This window comes from Ovis canadensis, chromosome 19 (genome assembly GCF_042477335.2).
Source record: "Ovis canadensis isolate MfBH-ARS-UI-01 breed Bighorn chromosome 19, ARS-UI_OviCan_v2, whole genome shotgun sequence".
Taxonomy (NCBI): domain Eukaryota; kingdom Metazoa; phylum Chordata; class Mammalia; order Artiodactyla; family Bovidae; genus Ovis; species Ovis canadensis.
Window position 1 is genome coordinate 22,137,389 of NC_091263.1, and position 23,484 is coordinate 22,160,872.

The following is a 23,484-nucleotide window of genomic DNA, read 5'->3' on the forward strand; positions in this document are numbered from 1 at the left end:
CTATTCCTACCTTTTAAAAATAAATGAAAGCAAGCTTGATCACCTTTTAAAGGCTGGAATGCAAAGTTAATAGGCACTAAGACAGCCGATGGCATGCCTAGCAACCCGAGGCACGTATGCAAGTCTCCCCTGAACAGGGATGCTCCTCTGGTCTTCATTCAATGTCTGGTGGGTCCCCCCGGGCTCGTGGCCTCTGCAGCACCTCCCAAGTGCTCCAGCTTCCCTCTCTCGATCACACCCAGCAGCATCCCTAGATTTTAGCTGTCAACCTCCTCCAACGTGCATGTTCCTCTCAACATCTTGTTTCCCCATCACTTGTTTGTTGAATGAATAAATGAGAGCAAAGCAATTTGCCCTTGTTCACAGTACTACCCAGTAGCAGAATGCACTTGTTTCTCTCTTCAGCGCCCTGCTACCCACTTAGTAGGGAATAGAGGAGAAACACCAAGCATAACTTTCTCCCACTGCCTACCTGGGTCCAAGTCAGTTCTAGTTAAGCGCCTGGAAAATTGTCATGTGTGCATTCCTACTGTTATTTGTACATAATTTAACCTAATTATTGACGATTTGCTAATTTCTCAGTGAGTGGTTTTAGCTTCCAGTACCTAATACCAAAAAGAGAAAATATTTGCCCACAGCTTGATACATATCTTTAGACAGTAAACAGAGGCTCAAAATGAATAAAATGTATATCTTTAAAGTATATGAATTGGCATACTGAACAGAGGTGATACATGGATTGTGATCAAAACACAGGTTTGTTTTTACCTTCAACTGTTCTTTTGAACATTATTTCATGAGCATAATCATCCCTGCCCCCAAATTCCCAGTGAGTCCATGGATTTTTTTTCTCACTTCAAGGTTAACAGTCACACTACCACTTAGATTTGAAGATACGGTTTTGTTTCAGAAATTGGCACTAGACACTTTGCAATAGAAACGCACGACTTTGTTTGGCATTAGGTCTTCCTCTCCCTGTGTGGGCTCCTGGGTCCTTTGTGGCGCATCACTATTTGGGGACCCCTTACAGCTCTTTCGGAGAAGGCAGTGGCACCCCACTCCAGTACTCTTGCCTGGAAAATCCCATGGACGGAGGAGCCTGGTAGGCTGCAGTCCATGAGGTCGCTAAGAGTCGGACAGGACTGAGCGACTTCACTTTGACTTTTCACTTTCATGCACTGGAGAAAGAAATGGCAACCCACTCCAGTATTCTTGCCTGGAGAATCCCAGGGATGGGGGAGCCTGGTGGGCTGTCGTCTATGGGGTTGCACAGAGTTGGACATGACTGAAGCGACTTAGCAGCAGCAGTAGCAGCAGTACAGCTCTTTATGGGGACCCCTTACAGCCCTTTTTGGGGACCCCTACAGCCCTTGGGCAACTTACATAAACCTCTGTCCTCTTCCTGCGGGGGTCTCTTTCTGTTTCCAGATAGTCTTGTGTAGCAGGACCAGGACACCGCCACCCAACTCTCTTTCCAGCAGAATACACAGTTTAGTCCCATGTGCTGACAAATTTGGAGAGTGTAGGGGTAGGGATTCTGGTCTGGCCAGCAGGAGGCATTCTAAACACAGAAAACCACCATGCACGAGGAAAGGGGCCATTGGATTCAAAGAGAATAGTGGAAGTCTCCTTAGAAGCCACCTCTTCATTGCTTGGCTCTGCTGAACAGGAAATGGAGTGCAAAGGCATGATTAACCCGGTGGGTTGGTGACAGACTAAGAGGAGAAGCCGAGCATCTTGGGCTCTCCTATCACACTACTTCTCAAAGAAAAATTTTCCATGTCTCTGTCTTTGCTGTACTTCAGCAAAAAGCAAAAAATCAACATATGGGCTAAGATAAGAGATATTTAACATGTCACATTGTTGGATTGGGTTTTCCTGTCTTCTCACCATGTCCCATGTGTGTGATGACCATTCTTCTGGAAATGAAGGCTTGGACGCATTGCTTGACAAGTACAGATACACCAGTGAGTACAACAGGACAGTCTACTGTTAATACATGAACTATCTGAGGGAGCTCTAGGAAGAACAGTCCCGAATAGCAGACTGAGAGTTCCACAGGGAATTCAGCAGAGATGGTCAGTTTGCCCTGCTTTCCCAGAGCAAAAGGACAGAGCTCAGTGGTTACTCTGTGACCTTTAAAGAAGTGAGAATCTTACTGTTAGACATGATAGAAGCCTGAGAATACTTATCTTCCTGCTGCTATAAATTAGTCTTGCTCAATTCACTTACTCAGTTCAGTGCCGAGCTGGATGAAGCACAAGCTGGAATCAAGATTGCAGGGAAAAATATCAATAACCTTAGATATGTAGATGACACCACCCTTATGGCAGAAATGGATGTCATGAATGGATGTGAGAGTTGGTCTATAAAGAAAGCTGAGCACTGAAGAACTGATACTTTTGAACTGTGGTATTGGAGAAGACTCTTGAGAGTCCTTTGGACTGTAAGCAGATCAAACCACTCAATTGTAAAGGAAATCAGTTCTGAATATTCATCAGAAGGACTGATGCTGAAGCTGAAGCTCCAATCCTTTGGCCACCTGATGCAAAGAACTGACTCATTCGAAAAGACCCTGATGCTGGGAAAGATTGAAGGCAGGAGGAGAAGGGGACGACAGAGGATGACATGGTTGGGTGGCATCACCAACTTGATGGACATAAATTTGAGCAAGCTCGGCAAGTTGGTGATGGACAGGGAGGCCTGGCGTGCTGCAGTCCATGAGGTTTCAAATAGTCAGACACAACTGAGCGACGACTAAACTGATATGCATCAGTATATGATATTTGTTTTTCTGACTTACTTCACTCTCTGTGGCAGTCTGTAGGTCAGTTCACATCTCTGCAGATGGCACAGCTTTGTTCCTTTTAATGGCTGAGTAATATTCAGTTCTACATCTATACATGAGATCTTCTCTATCCTTTCCTCGGTTAATGGGCCTTTAGGTCGTTTCCACGTCTTGGTTAGTTTAAGTCGTGCTGCAGTGAACATTGGGGTGCATGTGTCTCTGAATTACGGTTTTCTTTGGGTACATGCCCAGAAATGGGCTTGCTGGTTCATACAGTAGTTCTATTTTTAGCTTTTTAAGGACTGTCCATACTGTTGTCCATAGTGACTGTATCAATTTACATTCTCACCAACAGGGTAATCAGATTCCATTTTCTCCATATCCTCTACAGCACTTATTGTTTGTAAATTTTTTGATGATGGCCATTCTGACTGGTGTAATGTGATACCTTGTTGTAGCTTTGATTTACATTTCACTCATAATTAGCGTGTTGAGCACCTTTTCCTGTGTCAATTGGCCATCTGTATGTCTTTGGAGAAATGTCTATTTAAGGCTTCCCATTTTTTGATTGGGTTGTTTGTTATTTTGATATCGAGCTGTGGGAGCTGTTTGTATATTTTGGAGAGTAATCCCTTCCCAGTTGCTTCACTTGCAAATGTTTTCTCCATTCTGAGTGTTGTCTTTTCATCTTGTTTATGGTTTCCTTTGCTGTGCAAAAGCTTTTAATTAGGTACCAGTTGTTTATTTTTGTTTTTATTTTCATTGCTGTAGGAGGTGGGTCAAAGAAGATCTTGCTGTGATTTATGTCAAAGAGTGTTCTATGTTTTCCTCTAAGAGGTTTACAGTGTCTGGCCTTCAGTCATGAATTTGGTTTAAAGTTAACTCATGTTACTTGGGCATGTATGTGCCTACCAGAAATAAAAATATGTTCTCTAGAGGAAGAGTATATCACTCTGGGGAAGAAATTAGTCTACAAACAATTTTGCAAGTAGATGTCTGATCTATAATTAAAACAAAACAGGCGCATGAGGGACGAAAAGAAAATAATAATGAAAACCAACAGAAACAAGAGATGGTAAGAAAAGAAGCATAGAGAAACCACATATTGGAGCTATCAGATTCATAGTTTAAAATATCTATTCATTATATTCAGAGAGATAAAAGACAACTGTGAGAAGTATGTCAGAGTACTAGAAACTATAAAAATTAAAAAATGTGAAGTCTGCAACTAAAAATCAAAATTGAAATTAAAAGTTCAATGAGGGTCTTCCCTGGCGGTGCAGTAAATGGGAGTCTCCCTGCCAATGCAGGGGACACAGGTTCTATCCCTGGTCCAAGAGGATTCCACATGCCACGGAACAACTAAGCTTGAGCACCACAACTTCTGAGCCCATGCTCTAGCAACTACTGAGCCTGCAGCAACTACAGAGCCTGTGTGCTGCAACTGCTGAGGCCCACACGCCTGGAGCCTGTGCTCGGCAACAGGAGAATACACCCCAGTGAGAAGCCTGTGCTCTGCAACAGGAGAACACGCCCCAGTGAGAAGCCTGTGCTCTGCAACAGGAGAACACGCCCCAGTGAGAAGCCTGTGCTCTGCAACAGGAGAACACGCCCCAGTGAGAAGCCTGTGCTCTGCAACAGGAGAACACGCCCCAGTGAGAAGCCTGTGCTCTGCAACAGGAGAACACGCCCCAGTGAGAAGCCTGTGCTCGGCAACAGGAGAACACGCCCCAGTGAGAAGCCTGTGCTCGGCAACAGGAGAACACGCCCCAGTGAGAAGCGTGTGCTCGGCAACAGGAGAACACGCCCCAGTGAGAAGCCTGTGCTTGGCAACAGGAGAACACACCCCGGTGAGAAGCCTGTGCACGGCAGTGAAGAATGACTCCACTTATCACTAGAGAAAGCCTGCATGCAGCAACAAAGAACCAGTGCAACCAAAAAAAAAAAAAAAGCTCAATGAATATTTTTACCAGCAAACTAAACACTGATAGAGAGATTTAGTGAACTGAAAGATATTTTGGAAGAAAATATTTAGAAGGAAGCATAAAGAGACAAAAGGAAAAATATAAAATAAAGAAGTAATAGGTATAGAAAATTCTGTGTGAAGATCAGTCATATGATACCTTAAGTGCAAGAAGCAAAGGAGAGGAAGGATGGGGCAGAAGAATATCCTGAGATTATGGCTGAGAGTTTTTCTGAACTGATTAAAGATACCAAGCCACAGATACTTGAAGACATACAAAGCCACGTGGGATAAATACAAAGAAAGTTACACCTAGGCATATTGTATATTTTAGACTCCTTTGTTTTAGGGCAAGTTATTAATTGCCCATATAAGTGTGGGTTCATCTCTGGGCCCTCTGTTCAGTTCAGTTCAGTTCAGTCGCTCAGTCGTGTCCGACTCTTTGCAACCCCATGAACCACAGCACGCCAGGCCTCCCTCTCATCACCAACTGCTAGAGTCTACCCAAACCCATGTCCATCAAGTCGGTGATGCCACTCAACCATCTCATCTTCTGTTGTCCCCTTCTCCTCCTGCCCTCAATCTTTCCCAGCATCAGGGTCTTTTCAAATGAGTCAGCTCTTTGCATCAGGTGGCCAAAGTATTGGCATTTCAGCTTCAACATCAGTCCTTCCAATGAACATCCAGGACTGATCTCCTTTGGGATGGACTGGTTGGATCTCCTTGCAGTCCAAGGGACTCTCAAGAGTCTTCTCCAACACCACAGTTCAAAAGCATCAATTCTTTGGTGCTTAGCTTTCTTTATAGTCCAACTCTCACATCCATACATGACTACTAGAAAAACCATAGCTTTGACTAGACAGACCTTTGTTGACAAAGGTCCCATGAACTGCAGCATGCCAGGCCTCCCTGTCCATCACCAACTGCTGGAGTCTATCAGCAGACTCCAGAAGTTGGTGGGACCCAGAAATTTTACTCCTAGATAGACACCCAATAGACATAAAAATATGTGTCTGTATAAAAACATGTTCATAGATATTCATAGCAGCATTATTCACAATAGTCAAAAGACAGAAAGAACTGAAATGTCCATCAAGTTGGTGACGCCATCCAACCATCTCATCCTCTGTCGTCCCCTTCTCCTCCTGCCTTCAATCTTTCCCAGCATCAGGGTCTTTTCCAATGAGTCAGCTCTTTGCATCAGGTGGCCAAAGTGTTGGAGGTTCAGCTTCAGTATCAGTTCTTCCAATGAATACTCAGGACTGATCTCCTGACATTGTCTTCAATTTCAGGATCTGACCCAGGCTCCTTTCAAATTACTGCCTCTCGGTTGAGACTTGGAATGTGTGAGATTTTATTTGTGCCCTTTAAGAGCAGAGTCTCTATTCCTTACCATCCTCCGGCTCTCTTCTGCAAGCTCCACTGGCCTTCAAAGCTGGATGTTCTGGGAGCTTGTCTTCTTGGTGGAGGACCCCAGGCTAGTGAGCCCAGTCTGAGGCTAGGACCCCCGGCTCCTTGGGGAGAACCTCTGCAGTTGTAATTACCCTCCCATTTGTGGGTCACTTACCCGAGGATATGGGTCTTGACTGTACTGTATCTCTGCCCCTCCTATCCATCTCACTGTGGGTCCTTCTTTTGAAAATGTTTCTTGCTAGTCTTTAGTTTGTTCTTATAGACAGTCACTGTGTGAATAGTTGTGATCATGGTTTGCCCATGGGAGGAGGTAAGCTAAGGGTCTTCCTACTCTGCCTTCTTGGCCACCTTAGCCTTAATTATCTTTTCATATGCTATTTGCTATCTCTATATCATTTTTGTTGAAGTGTCTGTTCAGATCTTTTGATCATTTTTAAATTGAGTTGTTTCTTTCCTTATTGTTGAGCTTTAAAAGTTCTCTGTATTTTGGATACAAGTTCTTTATCAAATATGTGTTTTGCAAATACATTATCCCAATCTGCGGCTTATTTTTTAATTGTCTTAAACTATCTTAATTATTACTACTTTTTTCTTCAACATGTGACAGGCTGGTGAAGTAATTGGTATCCTCACACACTACTAGCGGGAGTATAGACTGGTGCAGCCTCTTTGGAAAATAGTCTGGCAGTTTGTCAAATGCTGAAACACAGTTTCCATGTGACCCAGAAATTTCACTCCTAGATAGACACCCAACAGGCAGAAAAACGTGTCTGTATAAAACCATGTTCATAGATATTCATAGCAGCATTATTCACAATAGCCAAAAGACGGAGAGAACTGAAATGTCTCTCAGTGGACAAATGGATAAGCAAAACTGTGTGATATATATCCTTTCAAGGACTATTATTTGACTATAAAAAGGAATGAAATACTGATAGATGCTACAACTTGGATGAATCTTGAAAATGTTGTGCTGAAAGAACCCAGCTATTAAAACAAAAGTTCAACTATTGTGTGAATACATTCATATAAACTTTTAGAAAGGGCAATCTATATACTACACAATGGACTATTATTCAGTGTTTAAAAAGAAGGAAATCTTACCATTTGTGACAACATAGATGTGCCTTGTCAGAGAAGGCGATGGCACCCCACTCCAGTACTCTTGCCTGGAAAATCCCATGGACGGAGGAGCCTGGTAGGCTGCAGTTCATGGGGTCACTGAGGGTCGGACACGACTGAGCGACTTCACTTTCACTTTTCACTTTCATGCCTTGGAGGAGGAAATGGCAACCCACTCCAGTGTTGTTGCCTGGAGAATCCCAGGCACGGGGGAGCCTGGTGGGCTGCTGTCTATGGGGTCGCACAGAGTTGGACACGACTGACGCGACTTAGCAGCAGCAGCAGCAGCAGCAGCAGATGTGCCTTGAGGATATTATGCTAATTGAAAGAAACCAGACACAGAAAGATAACTACTGCATGATCTCACTTGTAAGTGTATTCTAAAATAGGCATACACACAGAGAGAGTGGAATGGTGCCTATCAGGGATTGCAGGTAGAGGGAAATGGGGAGATGCCGGACAAAGGGTGCAAATTTCAGTTACACAAGATGAGTAAGTTCTGGATATCTGATGTATAACAATGTGAATATAGCTAGCAGTGTTGTTTTGTGTATTGACATTTTCTTAGAAGGTAGATCTTAAGAGTTCTCACCACGAGGAAGAAAGAGAGGAAGGAAGAAAGTAAGGAAGAAAGGGAAGATAGTGGTAATTATACGAGGTAATAGATATGTTAATCAACTGAATTGTGGTCATTATTTCACAGTGTATACATATCAAATCATAGCACTGTACCATTAAATATGTCCAATTTTAAGTTGTCAATTGTTGTTCAGTAGCTAATCACATCCATCTCTCTGAGACCCCACGAACTGTAGCGCACCAGGCTTCCCTGTCCTTCACTGTCTCCCTGAGTTTGCGCAAACTCATGGCCACTGAGTCAGTGATGCCTTCCCACCATCTCATCGTCTGTCACCCCTTTCTCCTCTTGTCTTCAATCTTTCCCAGCATCAGGGTCTTTTCATGAACATGAAAAGCATCTCTCTTGGACCTCCAAGAGCATCAGTTCTTCGGCACTCAGCTTTCTTGACAGTCCAACTCTCACATCAACACGTGAAGGTGAAGTCGCTCAGTCGTGTCCGACTCTCTGCGACCCCGTGGACTGTAACCTACTAGGCTTCTCCGTCCATGGGATTCTCCAGGCAAGAATACTGGAGTGGATTGCCATTTCCTTCTCCAGGGGATCTTCCCAACCCAGGGATCGAACCCCGGTCTCCCGCTTTGGAGGCAAACAGTTTAACCTCTGAGCCACCAGGGAAGCCCATACGTGACTACTGGAGAAACCACAGCTTTGACTAGATGGACCTTTGTTGGCAAAGTAATGTCTCTGCATTTTAATATGCTGTCTAGGTTGGTTATAACTTTTCTTCCAAGGAGCAAGTGTCTTTTAATTTCATTGCTGCAGGCACGATCTGCAGTGATTTTGGAGCCCCCCAAAAATGAAGTCTGTCACTGTTTCCACTGTTTCCCCATCTATTTGCCATGAAGTGATGGGACCAGATGCCGTGATCTTAGTTTTCTGAATGTTGAGTTTTAAGCCAACTTTTTCACTCTCATCTTTCAATTTCATCAAGAGGCTCTTGAGTTATTCTTCATTTTCTGCCATAAGGGTGGTGTCATCTGCATATCTGAGGTTACTGATACTTATTCCTGCAATCTTGATTCCAGCTTGTGCTTCATCCAGTCCAGCATTTCTCATGATGTGCTCTGCATATAAATGAAATTAGCAGGGTGACAATATACAGCCTTGACGTACTCCTTTTCCTATTTGGAACCAGTCTGTTGGTCCATGTCCTGTTCTAACTGTTGCTTCTTGACCTGCATACACATTTCTCAAGAGGCAGGTCAGGTGGTCTGGTATGCCCATCTCTTGAAGAATTTTCCACAGTTTGTTGGGATCCACACAGTCAAAGGCTTTGGTATAGTCAATAAAACAGAAGTAGATGTTTTCCTGGAACTCTCTTGCTTTTCTGATGATCAAATGGATGTTGGCGACTTGATCTCTGGTTCTGCCTTTTCTAAATCCAGCTTGAACATGTGGAAGTTAATGATTCATGCACTGATGAAACCTGGCTTGGAGAATTTTGAGCATTACTTTACTAGTGTGTGAGATGAGTGCAATGGTGAGGTAGCTTGAGCATTCTTTTACACTGCCTTTCTTTGGGATTGGAATGAAAACAGACCTTTTCTAGTCCTATGGCCACTGCTGAGTTTTCCAAATTTACTGACATATTGAGTGCAGCACTTTCACAGCCTCATCTTTGAGGATTTGAAATAGCTCAACTGGAATTCCATCACCTTCACTAGCTTTGTTCATAGTGATGCTTCCTAAGGCCAACTTGACTTTGGATTCCAGGATATCTGGCTCTAGGTGAATGATCACACCGTTATGATTATCTGGGTCTTGAAGATCTTTTTGTATACCTCTTCTGTGTATTTTTGCCACCTCTTCTTAATATCTTCTGCCTCTGTTAGGTCCATACCATTTCTGTCCTTTATCGAGCCCATCTTTGCATGAAATGTTCCCTTGGTATCTCTAATTTTCTTGAAGAGATTTCTAGTCTTTCCCATTCTATTGCTTTCCTTTATTTCTTTGCATCAATCACTGAGAAAGGCTTTCTTATCTCTCCTTGCTATTCTTTGGAACTCTGCATTCAAATGGATATATCTTTCATTTTCTCCTTTGCCTTTTGCTTTTCTTCTTTTCATAGCTATTTCTAAGGCCTCCTTAGGCAAACCAGTTTGCGTTTTTGTATTTATTTTCCTTGAGGATGGTCTTGATCCCTGCCTGCTGTATAATGTCACGAATCTCCATCCATAGTGCTTCAGTTCAGTTCAGGTCAGTCGCTCACTTGTGTCCGACTCTTTGCGACCCCATAAATCACAGCACGCCAGGCCTCCCTGTCCATCACCAACTCCCGGAGCTCACTCAAATTCACGTCCATCGAGTCGGTGATGCCATCCAGCCATCTCATCCTCTGTCGTCCCCTTCTCCTCCTGCCCCCAATCCCTCCCAGCATCAGAGTCTTTTCCAATGATCAACTCTTCGCATGAGGTGGCCAAAGTACTGGAGTTTCAGCATTAACATCATTCCTTCCAAAGAACACCAGGACTGATCTCCCTTAGAATGGACTAATTGGATCTCCTTACAGTCCAAGGGACTCTCAAGAGTCTTCTCCAACACCACAGTTCAAAAGCATCAATTCTTTGGCGCTCAATTTCTTCACAGTCCAACTCTCACATCCATACATGACCACTGGAAAAACCATAGCCTTGACTAGATGGACCTTTCTTGGCAAAGTAATGTCTGCTTTTGAATATGCTATCTAGGTTGGTCATGAATTTCCTTGTAAGGAGTAAGCGTCTTTTAATTTCATGGCTGCAATCACCATTTACAGTGATTTTGGAGCCCCCCAAACTAAAGTCTGACACTGTTTCCACTGTTTCCCCATCTATTTGCCATGAAGTAATGGAACCAGATGCCATGATCTTCGTTTTCTGAATGTTGAGCTTTAAGCCAACTTTTTCACTCTCCACTTTCACTTTCATCAAGAGGCTCTTTAGTTCCTCTTCACTTTCTGCCATAAGGGTGGTGTCATCCGCATATCTGATGTTATTGATATTTCTCCCGGCAATCTTGATTCCAGCTTGTGCTTCTTCCAGCCCAGCGTTTCTCATGATGTACTCTGCATAGAAGTTAAATAAGCAGGGTGACAATATACAGCCTTGACATACTCCTTTTCCTATTTGGAACCAGTCTGTTGTTCCATGTCCAGTTCTAACTGTTGCTTCTTGACCTGCATATAGGTTTCTCAAGAGGCAGGTCAGATGGTCTGGTATTCCTATCTCTCAGAATTTTCCACAGTTTATTGTGATCCACACAGTCAAAGGCTTCGGCATAGTCGATAAAGCAGAAATACATGTTTTCCTGGAACTCTCTTGCTTTTTCCATGATCCAGCAGATGTTGGCAATTTGATCTCTGGTTCCTCTGCCTTTTCTAAAACCAGCTCGAACATCTCGAAGTTCACGGTTCATGTATTGCTGAAGCCTGGCTTAGAGAATTTTGAGCATCACTTTACTAGCGTGTGAGATGAGTGCAATTGTGTAGTAGTTTGAGCATTCTTTGGCATTGCCTTTCTTTGGGATTGGAATGAAAACTGACCTTTTCCAGTCCTGTGGCTGCTGCTGAGTTTTCCAGATTTGCTGGCATATTGAGTGCAGCACTTTCACAGCATCATCTTTCAGGATTTGAAATAGCTCAACTGGAATTCCATCACCTCCACTAGCTTTGTTCGTAGTGATGTTTCCTTAGTCCCACTTGACTTCACATTCCAGGATGTCTGGCTCTAGATGAGTGATCACACCATCGTGATTATCTGGGTCATGAAGATCTTTTTTTGTACAGTTCTTCTGTGTATTCTTGCCACCTCTTCTTAATATCTTCTGCTTCTGTTAGGTCCATACCATTTCTGTCCTTTATCAAGCCCATCTTTGCATGAAATGTTCCCTTGGTATCTCTAATTTTCTTGAAGAAATCTCTAGTCTTTCCCATTCTGTTGTTTTCCTCTATTTCTTTGCATTGATTGCCGAGGAAGGCTTTCTTATCTCTTCTTGCTATTCTTTGGAACTCTGCATTCAGATGCTTATATCTTTCCTTTTCTCCTTTGCTTTTGGCTTCTCTTCTTTTCACAGCTATTTGTAAGGCCTCTCCAGACAGCTGTTTCGCTTTTTTGCATTTCTTTTCCATGGGGATGGTCTTGATCCCTGTCTCCTACACAATGTCACGAACCTCATTCCATAGTTCATCAGGCACTCTGTCTATCAGATCTAGGCCCTTAAATCTATTTCTCACTTCTACTGTATAATCATAAGGGATTTGATTTAGGTCATACCTGAATGGTGTAGTGGTTTTCCCTACTTTCTTCAATTTAAGTCTGAATTTGGCAATAAGGAGTTTATGATCTGAGCCACAGTCAGCTCCTGGTCTTGTTTTTGCTGACTGTATAGAGCTTCTCCATTTGTGGCTGCAAAGAATATAATCAATCTGATTTCGGTGTTGACCATCTGGTGATGTCCATGTGTAGAGTCTTCTCTTGTGTTGTTGGAAGAGGGTGTTTGCCATGACCAGTGTGTTCTCTTGGCAAAACTCTATTAGCCTTTGCCCTGCTTCATTCTGTACTCCAAGGCTAAAGCTGCCTGTTACTCCAGGTGTTTCTTGACTTCCTACTTTTGCATTCCAGTCCCCTATAATGAAAAGGACATCTCTTTTGGGTGTTAGTTCTAGAACGTCTTGTAGGTCTTCATAGAACTGTTCAACTTCAGCTTCTTCAACATTACTGGTTGGGGCATAGACTTGGATTACTGTGATATTGAATGGTTTGCCTTGGAAACGAACAGAGATCATTCTGTCATTTTTGAGATCACATCCAAGTACTTCATTTTGGACTCTTTTGTTGACCATGATGGCTACTCCATTTCTTCTAGGGGATTCCTGCCCGCAGTAGTAGATATAATGGTCATCTGAGTTAAATTCACCCATTCCAGTCCATTTTAGTTCGCTGACTCCTAGAATGTCAACATTCACTCTTGTCATCTTCTGTTTGACCACTTCCCATTTTCCTTGATTTATGGACCTAACATTCCAGGTTCCTATGCAATATTGCTCTTAAAGGATCGGATGTTGCTGCTATCAGCAGTCACATCCACAACTGGGTATTGTTTTTGCTTTGGCTCCATCCCTTCATTCTTTCTGGAGTTATTTCTCCACTTATCTCCAGTAGCATATTGGGCACCTACCAACCTGGAGTTGGGAGTTCCTCTTTCAGTATCCTATCATTTTGCCTTTTCATACTGTTCATGGGGTTCTCAAGGCAAGAATACTGAAGTGGTTTGCCATTCCAAGGAGCAGTGGCTGTGTGGGCGCAGGAGGGCTGAGAGGAGCTACTCCACGTTCAAGGTCAGGAGGGGCGGCGGTGAGGAGATACCCCTCATCCAAGGTAAGGTGCAGCGGCTGTGCTTTGCTGGAGCAGCCGTGAAGAGATACCCCACGTCCAAGGTAGGAGAAACCCAAGTCAGATGGTAGGTGTTGCAAGAGGGCATCAGAGGGCAGACACACTGAAACCATACTCACAGAAAACTAGTCAATCTAATCCCACTAGGACCACAGCCTTGTCTAACTCAGTGAAACTAAGCCATGCCTGCGGGGCAACCCAAGACAGGCAGGTCATGGTGGAGAGGGCTGACAGAATGTGGTCTACTGGAGAAGACCAAATTGCCTGTTACCGCAGGTATTTCTTGATTTTCTACATTTGCATTCCAATCCCCTATAATGAAAAGGACATCTTTTTTGGGTGTTAGTTCTAGAATGTCTTGTAGATCTGCATAGAACTGTTCAACTTTGGCTTCTTCAGCATTACTGGTTGGGGCAAAGACTTGGATTACTGTGATATTGAATGGTTTGCCTTCAGTTCAGTTCAGTTCAGTTGCTCAGTCGTGTCCGGGGTTTGCCTTCGAAACAAACAGATCATTCTATTGCTTTTGAGAATGCATCCAAGTGCTGCGTTTCGGATTCTTTCACTGACCATGATGGCTACTCCATTGCTTCGAAGTGATTCTTGCTCACAATAGTAGATATAATGGTACAAAAAGAAATCTGGTCCCCTTCAGTTATTATCTCTTACCTCCAGCACTGCTCCCCCAGCTGCAAACAACTAGTTATTCACTTTCCGTCTCTACAGATTCTCTTCTCCTTCACAGGGCTTTTTGGTTTTGATTGTTGATGACTATAGTTGTCCATTTCTTTAGGGAAAGTAAGAAACTTGGATCAAAAGTCTTACTGGGACTGTATTAAGTGTGGGGTGTCTATTAGACATTCAAAGGGAGATGTCAAATCAGCTGTAGAGTATGTCTCCTCATAGACTTAATGGCCTAGTAAAGTTCCCTTCAACCATATTAAAAGCATCCAACAAGTTGCAGAATGATTTAGTAAATTAATGTACCATAAATGTTATGACATGAAATAGCATGCAAGGATAATTTTTTATCGAAAAAAGTAGATTATAAAAGTGCATGGGGCTTGCTTCCATTTCCAAGAATACAGCATATTATAATATATATTTTGTTGGAATGCAGATAGGCTTGGAAGCAGATAGACTAGAAAAAACAGTGGTTACATCAGGTGTTGGGATTTGGCTGTGGTTTTATTCTTAATTCGTTTTTGTTTAAAGTGTCTCCAAAAATAATGTGTTAATGTGTTACTTAAATAGGATAAATTTATAAAAGTCTTTCCCAGCAGTCTGAGGCTGGTTTATCTGTAAGATGAGGGATATCAAGGTGATTAGGGTGTTGAGGTACCATATGCAAAGGAGCAAAGGCAGTGAGGCCCCCCGCCCAAGACCGAGGCTTGGGGGCACGAAGGGGCGGTCCAAAGGCCCCGCCCCTTAACGTCACGTGCTCACCGGCAGCCAATAGCCGCCTCCGAGCCCACCTAGGGGACGGGGCGGGGCGCCCAGCTGTCGTCACCAGGACAACGGGCGTTGCCGGCGCCTTGTGACTCTGGGCTGTGGGCGCGCTCGCGGCTCTTCGGCCATGGTGAGTTTAGGGCCCTCGCAGCCCGGCCACCAGGCCCTTCCCCGCCCGAGCTGTGTCTCCGCGCGGCCGCCTGCTGGTCTGGGCGGGCGGCGCCGGGGTCGCCGAAAGGCCGGGCCGCGGCCTGCGGGGCTGCCGGGCAGGGCAGGGCTGGGCGGGCCCCCGGGAGGGGGAACCCTGGGGCAGGCGGAACGCCCGCCCGCTGCCCGGGAGCGGCGTCCTGCCGAGAGTGCCGGGGTCACTGCGGGGACCCAGACCCGGCCGGCCGCCCGACAGCGTAATGCTGTTTCGCCCTAGCGAGCCTGATAAGCCACTCAGAGAGGGTGTGGTTGGGGGAAAAAAAAAGGATATGTATGAATATCATCTAGCATGTATAGTCCTATTAACACTATTTCAGTCTGCGTGCTTCCTGTCCCATTTCTATGCAATTATGTACAAATAGGTATCTCTTTGAAATTCATCATTCTGACAGGTTTCTATAGCATGTGGAAATTTGAATTTGTAATTTTGGAGATTTCTCACTCCTTTTTGAAAAATGGGGCATTAAGGTGGTGTTTTTTTCTGAGTGCAGCACCCTCACTCGGGGATTTAATTCCTAATTAGTGCGTGGTAAACCCTTTAAATTATTACCTTTATTCAATAAACTTGAGACAGAGTGGGCATCCCACCTGGACCCCTTTAAGCTCGTTTAAGACCTAACCCGAAGATTCGGCTCAGGTATTGGCTTGAATAGGCAAGATTTAGGGAATTGCCAATCGAAGGTGTGAATTCTCCAGAAGCCTCCAAAGGGTGTGATTTTCTGGATTTTCTGCTTGGAGACACACCTTTGGTGTATTTGCGAGAGGGTGTGGGGGTGGGTGATAGGAAAACGCTTAGTTCTGAAAAACAGTTTTTGTAACTGTTGGTAGTGTTACCTAGATTTGCTGCTTACCTGCAGGGGTTAGTGGAAGAGGTGCTAAACTGAGAGTGCCCGGTGCTCCCCAAGTGCCGGTCAGGCTTCTGGAGAGAAACGCTGCCCTTTAGAATCCTGGCTGGCTCTGTCTTGTCTTAGTAACTACGCTAGTAGGAGAACGTGGATGATGTGTATCTCGTTGACCCCAGAAGAACGACTGCCAGCTGTGTGACCTGTTGATAGCAGGGAAAAGAATACCCATCACCCACAAATAACAGCAATGCCTTCTTTAGTCCCTGCATGTTTGTTTTAAATTCTGAGTTGCTTTAAGTGAAAATTAATGGAGCTAGGAGAGTTTCAGGAAATGAAGTTATAAAAAGCTAAGTGTTGAAAATGTTGCGGCATCTTACTTTTTACATGTAATCTGTGAGAAAAGCTCTTACAATTCTAGCAAGGGGAAAGAACATTAGGGAGTTACAGTTTCACAGTTTTCTCCCGTTGTCCGGTTTCCTTTCCTTCTTTTTCGTCCGCCTGTTCCATCCTGACCCACACCTTGAGTCACTGTTGTAAACTTTAGAGTTTTATGTACTCTGAAAGCATCTTGTACTTGTGTACTACTGGTTGCTTTGCCAAACTTAGAAATGCTTTGGTTTTTATCTTTAAGCATTAAGAATTTAATTCATGGGAGGAATTTAAGTGAGTGGTAACCTGATGCCTAGGCTCCAGGGTGAAAGGGGAGTGAGTGGTTAGTGTAGAGGGAGGATAAGGAGGCTGCTTTTATAGTCCCCCAAATCTATTCCAGATATTAACATTACCCTTCCTTAAATGCTTGAATCTAAACATACGGCTTTAGCATTTGATATTTATGGCGCTGCACGTGAATTTTTCTTCAGGGGCTTCCCTGGCAGTCTGGTGATTAAGACTCCATGGCTTCCAATGCAGGAGATGTGGGTTTGATCTCTGGTCGAGGAACTAAGAAGTTGTTTAGTCGCTCAGTTTTGACCCCATGAACTGTAGCCCACCACGCCCCTCTATCCTTGGGATTCTCCAGGCAAGAATACTGGAGTGGGTTGCCATTTCCTTCTGTAGGCGATCTTCCCGACACAGGGATTCAACCCATTTCTCTGGCATTGGCAGGTGGATTCCTTCCTGCTAAGCCACCTGAAAAGCCCTAAGACCCACATGCCGTGCAGAAAAAAAGAAAGAAAAAAGAATTCAGTTAAGCCACTTGTTTCTATTGCCTTTGAATGATAAATGACAGCTGATATTTATTGTGTACATTTTATGCATGAGACATTTTTATAAGCACCCCGTGTGTCTTAGGTAACCATCACAACAACCTTACGCGGAAAATACCGTTTCCACATTTTAGAGATGAGGAAATGAGGCGCAGAGAGGCAAAGTGACTTGCCCTAGTCACCCAGTGCAGGTTTCAAAGCCAGGCCCCTTGTCTCAGAGCCTGCTGATGTAAATGTTGGATTATGCTATCATGTATGGTGCCTGCTATATGTTCCCTCCACATATGTGCTATTTTTCTGTTAGGAGATGAGTTTTCTCCCTTATCTGGATTTTAATGTCTTGCACACTTATGAGTATTTGTCTTTTGATCTTGACACTCGGCTGCACACTGTTGAACAGAGTAGGCATGCCTAGCCTTCTTTGCTCTGCCTTTTCTCTTTCACACAGGAAATGAACAGGAATCAATGATGACAGATTATTGGATTAGGGTTCATACTCATGGCTGTAATAGCATTTTAAAGTTTCTCCTGTCATTTCAGTTTGTGTTCAGGAATTGGCACCTGCTTTCTGTGAATCACAAAAACTGGCTTTTTTTTTTCTTTTTTTTAAATTTTTTTAAAATTTTTTTTTATTTTTTAAATTTTAAAATCTTTAATTCTTACATGCGTTCCCAAACATGACCCCCCCCTCCCACCTCCCTCCCCACAACATCTCTCTGGGTCATCCCCATGCACCAGCCCCAAGCATGCTGCACCCTACGTCAGACATGGACTGGCGATTCAATTCTTACATGATAGTATACATGTTAGAATTCCCATTCTCCCAAATCATCCCACCCTCTCCCTCTCCCTCTGAGTCCAAAAGTCCGTTATACACATCTGTGTCTTTTTTCCTGTCTTGCATACAGGGTCGTCATTGCCATCTTCCTAAATTCCATATATATGTGTTAGTATACTGTATTGGTGTTTTTCTTTCTGGCTTACTTCACTCTGTATAATTGGCTCCAGTTTCATCCATCTCATCAGAACTGATTCAAATGAATTCTTTTTAACGGCTGAGTAATACTCCATTGTGTATATGTACCACAGCTTTCTTATCCATTCATCTGCTGATGGACATCTAGGTTGTTTCCATGTCCTGGCTATTATAAACAGTGCTGCGATGAACATTGGGGTACATGTGTCTCTTTCAATTCTGGTTTCCTCGGTGTGTATGCCCAGCAGTGGGATTGCTGGGTCATAAGGTAGTTCTATTTGCAATTTTTTAAGGAACCTCCACACTGTTCTCCATAGTGGCTGTACTAGTTTGCATTCCCACCAACAGTGTAGGAGGGTTCCCTTTTCTCCACACCCTCTCCAGCATTTATTGCTTGCAGATTTTTGGATCGCAGCCATTCTGACTGGTGTGAAGTGGTACCTCACTGTGGTTTTGATTTGCATTTCTCTAATAATGAGTGATGTTGAGCATCTTTTCATGTATTTGTTAGCCATCCGTATGTCTTCTTTGGAGAAATGTCTATTTAGTTCTTTGGCCCATTTTTTGATTGGGTCGTTTATTTTTCTGGAATTGAGCTGCAGAAGTTGCTTGTATATTTTTGAGATTAGTTGTTTGTCAGTTGCTTCATTTGCTATTATTTTCTCCCATTCCGAAGGCTGTCTTTTCACCTTGCTTATAGTTTCCTTTGTTGTGCAGAAGCTTTTAATTTTAATTAGATCCCACTTGTTTATTTTTGCTTTTATTTCCAGAATTCTGGGAGGTGGATCATAGAGGATCCTGCTGTGATTTATGTCTGAGAGTGTTTTTTTAAATTTTAATTGAAGTGTAGTTGATTGACAGTGTTGTGCCAGTCTCTGCTGTACAGCAGTGTGACTCAGTTATACACACACACACATCCTTTTTTTAAATATTCTTTCTCGTTATGGTTGATCCCAGGAGACTGGATACAGTTGCCGGTGCCGTACTGTAGGACCTGTTGTTTATCCGTTCTGTGTAAATAAGCATACCTCTGCTAACCCCAGCCCACCCTCAGCCCCCTCCCGGTGGCATCCACAAGTTTGTTCTCCTCCGTCCATGTTGCTGAAGTGGCGTGATTTCATTCTTTGCTATGACTGGGTGGTAGTCCGTTGTATATATGTACCATACCTTCTTTATCCATTGACCTATAAATGGATGTTGAGGGTGTTTCTGGGTCTTGGCTACTGTAAATAATGCTGCTCTGAACATAGCGGAGCATATATCTTTTGAATTACAGTTTTATCCGGGTATATGCCCAGGAAGTGGGATTTTTGGATTATATGATAATTCTCTTTTTAGTTTTCTGAGGAGAAATCCATACTGTTTTCCATAGTGGCTACATCAACTTACATTTTCTCCAACAGTGTAGGAGGGTTTCCTTTTCTCCACACCTTCTCCACCATTTGTTATTTGTAGATGTTTTGATGATGGCCATTCTGACCTGTATGAGTTGATACCTTGTTGTATTTTTTGGTTTGCATTTATAATTAACAGTATTGAGCATCTTTTCATGTGTCTATTGGCCATTTGTATGTCTTCTTTGGAGAAATGTCTGTTAAGGTCTTTTGCCCAGTTTTCAGTTGGGTTGTCTGTGTTTTTGTTGTTGAGCTGTATCAGCTGTTTGTGTGTTTGGGTGATTAAGCCCTTGTTGGTTGTAGCATTTGCAGATGTTTTCTCTTGTTCCATAGGTTGTCTTTTCATTTGGCTTATGGTTCCTTGGCTGTGCAAAAGCTTGTTGAATTTGATTAGGTCTCATTTGTTTATTTATGTTTTTGTTTCTATTGCCTTGGGAGACTGACCTAAGAAAACATTGTTATAAGACTAGCTTTTAACATAAAGCTATTAGACTTGAAAGATGAGACTATTTTTAAAAGTAAAATTTTGTTTGCTGAGGTTTTTTTCCCTAGTAATCCATTCAGTTCAGTCACGCGGTCGTGTCCAACTCTTTGCAACCCCATGGACTGCAGCATGCTGGGCTTCCCTGTCCATCACCAATTCCCGGAGCTTGCTCAGGCTCGTGTCCATCGAGTTGGTGATGTCATCCAACCATCTCATCCTCTGTCATCCCCTTCTCCTCCTACCTTCAATCTCCCAGCATAGTTTTCATTTATTTTAGTTGTATATTCTAAAATTGTTTAAAAAAAAAGACATCAAAAAGCTTTAAACTTTAATTCGTGTGGATCAAAATATATGTTCGATTACCTGTTGTCATCAGGCTTTTGTTAACTGCGTTCCTCTGTAGCTTGTAAGGCCGATTTATTTTTTTGGAAATATAAAACAGCATTGTATCATAGAATTTTCCCATTTTAATTGATTTCATTTGGAGTTCTCCCAATGTCGGTCTTTCTGTATTTGCTTGTGGTTAAGACTTCTCAGAGGTGTTGAGAAGCAGAATAAAGTATATTTTATTTTACCAACACTTTTGGTCTCTTTGCTATCACATGGTATAGTTAAGAGAGCTTATATAATGAGATCTTTGTTAATAGATCATGACAAGTTTTTCTCTTATTAATTTTCCTACTCTGGGCAAAACGAGTCTCCTTTTTGGCTGCACTAGGGTGAGAGGGTACATAATTTTTAGTAATCGTAACAATAACTCCCTTTCATAGAGCCCTTCCACTGTGTTCATTTTTAGGCTGATCACTTCACATTTATCTCACTTAACCCTTCCACCATCCCTGTGAGATTGACATCATTGTACTCACTTAATAGGCCCAATTGTTTAGGCAGTTTGCCCCAGGTCACATAGTTGGTGAGTGACAGCCGGGATCTGAACTCAAACAATCTGCCTCTAAAGTGTGGCATTCAGAGCACTGCACCGTGGCTTCTTCCCAGACTAGAGATTGTGCCTGGTACCCGGCGTGTGCCTTTTCCAGTTCTCAGTGCTGCCCCTGTAATTGTGTCTTTCCATTAAGTTTTCTGTCCCATGGTTTTCTGTCCAACAGATAATTGTGTATCTCAGTATGTGCCAGTCTCTTCTAGGCAGTGGCTATACAACCGTGAATGGAACAGAAGAGGCTCTGGCCTCATGGAGTTTACATTCCCGTGGTGGGAGGACAGATAATAAGCGTATAGATAAGGTGGTGAGAAGGGCTTTGGAGAAAAAGCTGAATAAGAGGAAGTTTTGAGGATGGATGAGTGGATGAGAGGAGGGAAGAATTGCTTTTTAAAAAAAAAAATACTTATTTGGCCGTGCTGGGTCTTAGTTGCAGCATGCAGGATCTTTAGTTGGGACAAGCTAACTCTTATTTGTAGCGTGTGAGATCTGGTTCCCTGACCAGGGATCACACCCGGGCCCCCTGCATTAGGAACTGGGAGTCCTAGCCACTGGGCCGCCAGGGAAGTCCCGGAACTTACTCTTTCTGTGGGTGGAAGGGAAGGTGTCTCTGATCAGGTGACGCGTGAGCAGAGGGTGTGTCACGTGAATGCCTAGGAGAAAGACCATTCCAGGAAGGAGTGCGAGTGCAAAGGGCCCGAGGCAGCGCCTGGTGTAGCGGAGGAGCAGCAAGGAAAACCTGGAGTGTTGGCAAGAGGGAAAGCCAGGTTAGTCAGGGAGACCAGACTGCACAAGACGAACCAGCCATTTAAAGGCGTTTGCCTTCCATTTGAGGGGAGAGGAGGTGCTTGGCAGAGTTTGGGGAGAACGGCAGGGCATGACTTTGCGTTTCATGAGAGGACCATTCGGTCTGCTAGGTGGGAGCTGTGCGCGAGGCAGGAGTGAGGGGAGAAGGGGCAGGGACAAAGGAAACCAGAGAAAGCCTTGTTAGGTTCAGCCATCCGTGGGGTTGGCTGTGCAATAGAAAAGCAAGTGAAGAATGGTTCAGTGATTGGAGTCTGAGCAATAGTAACACGTTGTCATTTGCTGAGAGGAAGGCTGGGGGGGAGTAAATTCAGCAAGGGATGAAGAAGGGAGTTGCTTTTGGGCTTGATAAATTCGTGATCCTTATTAAACATCTAAAGTGAAAGACATCTAGAGACACACAGTTATGTTTTCAGAAACAGTGGGGTATTTTTAAAACGCAACCTGAATTGAATCTTGAAGTTTTAGATTTGGAAGAGACTTTTTGAGTTTTTTTAGTACAATCCTTTCATTGTATAAACTAGAAATGCCGAGAGATCGATTGCCTGCCACAGAGTTAAATAGCCTTTACTACTGATTCTCCAGTACAAAGAACCCTTGACCTGGAGTCTGGAGATACAAGTTTATATTATAGTTTTTCTTTTTTTTTTTAGTTCTAAACCTTGGGTAAGTCATTTATCTGCTCCAAGTCTTTCTTCTATCAGAACAGATAATAAAGACTTCCACTGTTAGGATGTTGAAAGTTGCAAAAACTAGACATTGCTGTTTCTACCCTAATGACGGGAAAAGGTTGAGAAGCTAGAAGATTGCAGTTCTTTAAAAACCATCTAGAGAGCTGAGGTCACAAAGAAATGTACATGAATTAAATTCAGGATGTAACGTGCCCTTCCCAGAAAAAAGGAGACACATAGATACTTTCATGTGTGGAGGGGTCAGCAGGAGGAGGAAGAGTCTGCTACAGACAGCTCTTGGAAAAATCAGTCAACTTTTGCTGACTGCTCGTGGGCTGGAGTGACTGTTGGAATCCTGAGGAGCCCCAGCCACAGAGCACGCTGCACCTACCTCTCTTTCCCTTGGGTCTTCCCTGAGTACATGGATATAGACATGCGCTGGATGCCGGGGCCCAGGGAAGAGAGTGCAGGACCTTCCTGAGGTGGGCGATGCCTGCTGAAGGCCAGGAGAATCAACAGTCTCGCTGAGGCGCTAGGGGCTTTCCCCAAGTGCAGGGCAGGGCTACCACGGACAGGGCCATGGCAGGGGAGCTGAGGAATGTCTCTCTGTGGCTATCCAGGCTTTCAGTCAGGGAGGCAGCAGGCTTTGCGGTGGCAGACAGAGGCAGACAGAGAGATCTCCATAAGGCACGGACAGCAGAGGGTGCCACAGCAGAGCCAGCTCCCCGGCTGACAGCCGGAGTGTGAAACAGACAGTGCTCTCAGCTTTCAGAAAGCCAGCACCTGGGTTGTAAAGCTCAGAGAGATCTGTGAAGTTTACCAGTGCTCAGATCCCAACTTCTCCTGAAGGTGCATTTCTGATTGCACCCTAAAAAAGATTTAAAGCCAGTCTTGAACTGAATCTAACTAGTGCTATAATAAAATTGAGACCCAGATCAACTAGAAATTAAAAAGATTCAGTGCCCGCTACCTTCACTCTAAGCAGTCTAATTGAAGGAGGAACTTTTCTTTATGGAGGTAAATGACTGTATTTTAAAAAGATTCAGGTATAATTGACATAATAACGTATTAAAGTTGTACAACGTAATCATCTGAAATTTGTGTATTTTGCAAAATGATCACCGTAACAGGGCTAGTTAACATCTGTCCCCATACATAGTTGAAGAATTTTTGCCTTGTGATGAGAATTTTAAAGATCTATTCTCCTAGCCCTTTCA

At 43.6% G+C, this 23,484-nt stretch overlaps 1 protein-coding gene across 5 annotated transcripts in view; it reads left to right on the plus strand.

Moving 5' to 3' along the window:
* Positions 1-14,779: 14,779 nt before the first annotated feature.
* FBXL2 (F-box and leucine rich repeat protein 2) overlaps positions 14,780-23,484 on the plus strand; it is a 94,204-nt gene continuing 85,499 nt past the window's right edge. For 4 of the 5 annotated variants that reach the window (XM_069562061.1, XM_069562059.1, XM_069562063.1 and 1 more), the window contains exon 1: positions 14,783-14,874. In XM_069562061.1, the coding sequence (XP_069418162.1) occupies positions 14,872-14,874 (3 nt within the window). In that variant the 5' untranslated portion in view covers positions 14,783-14,871. Of the gene's footprint in view, positions 14,875-23,484 lie in introns of all 5 variants that reach the window. The other variant, XM_069562060.1, reaches the window with a different exon arrangement.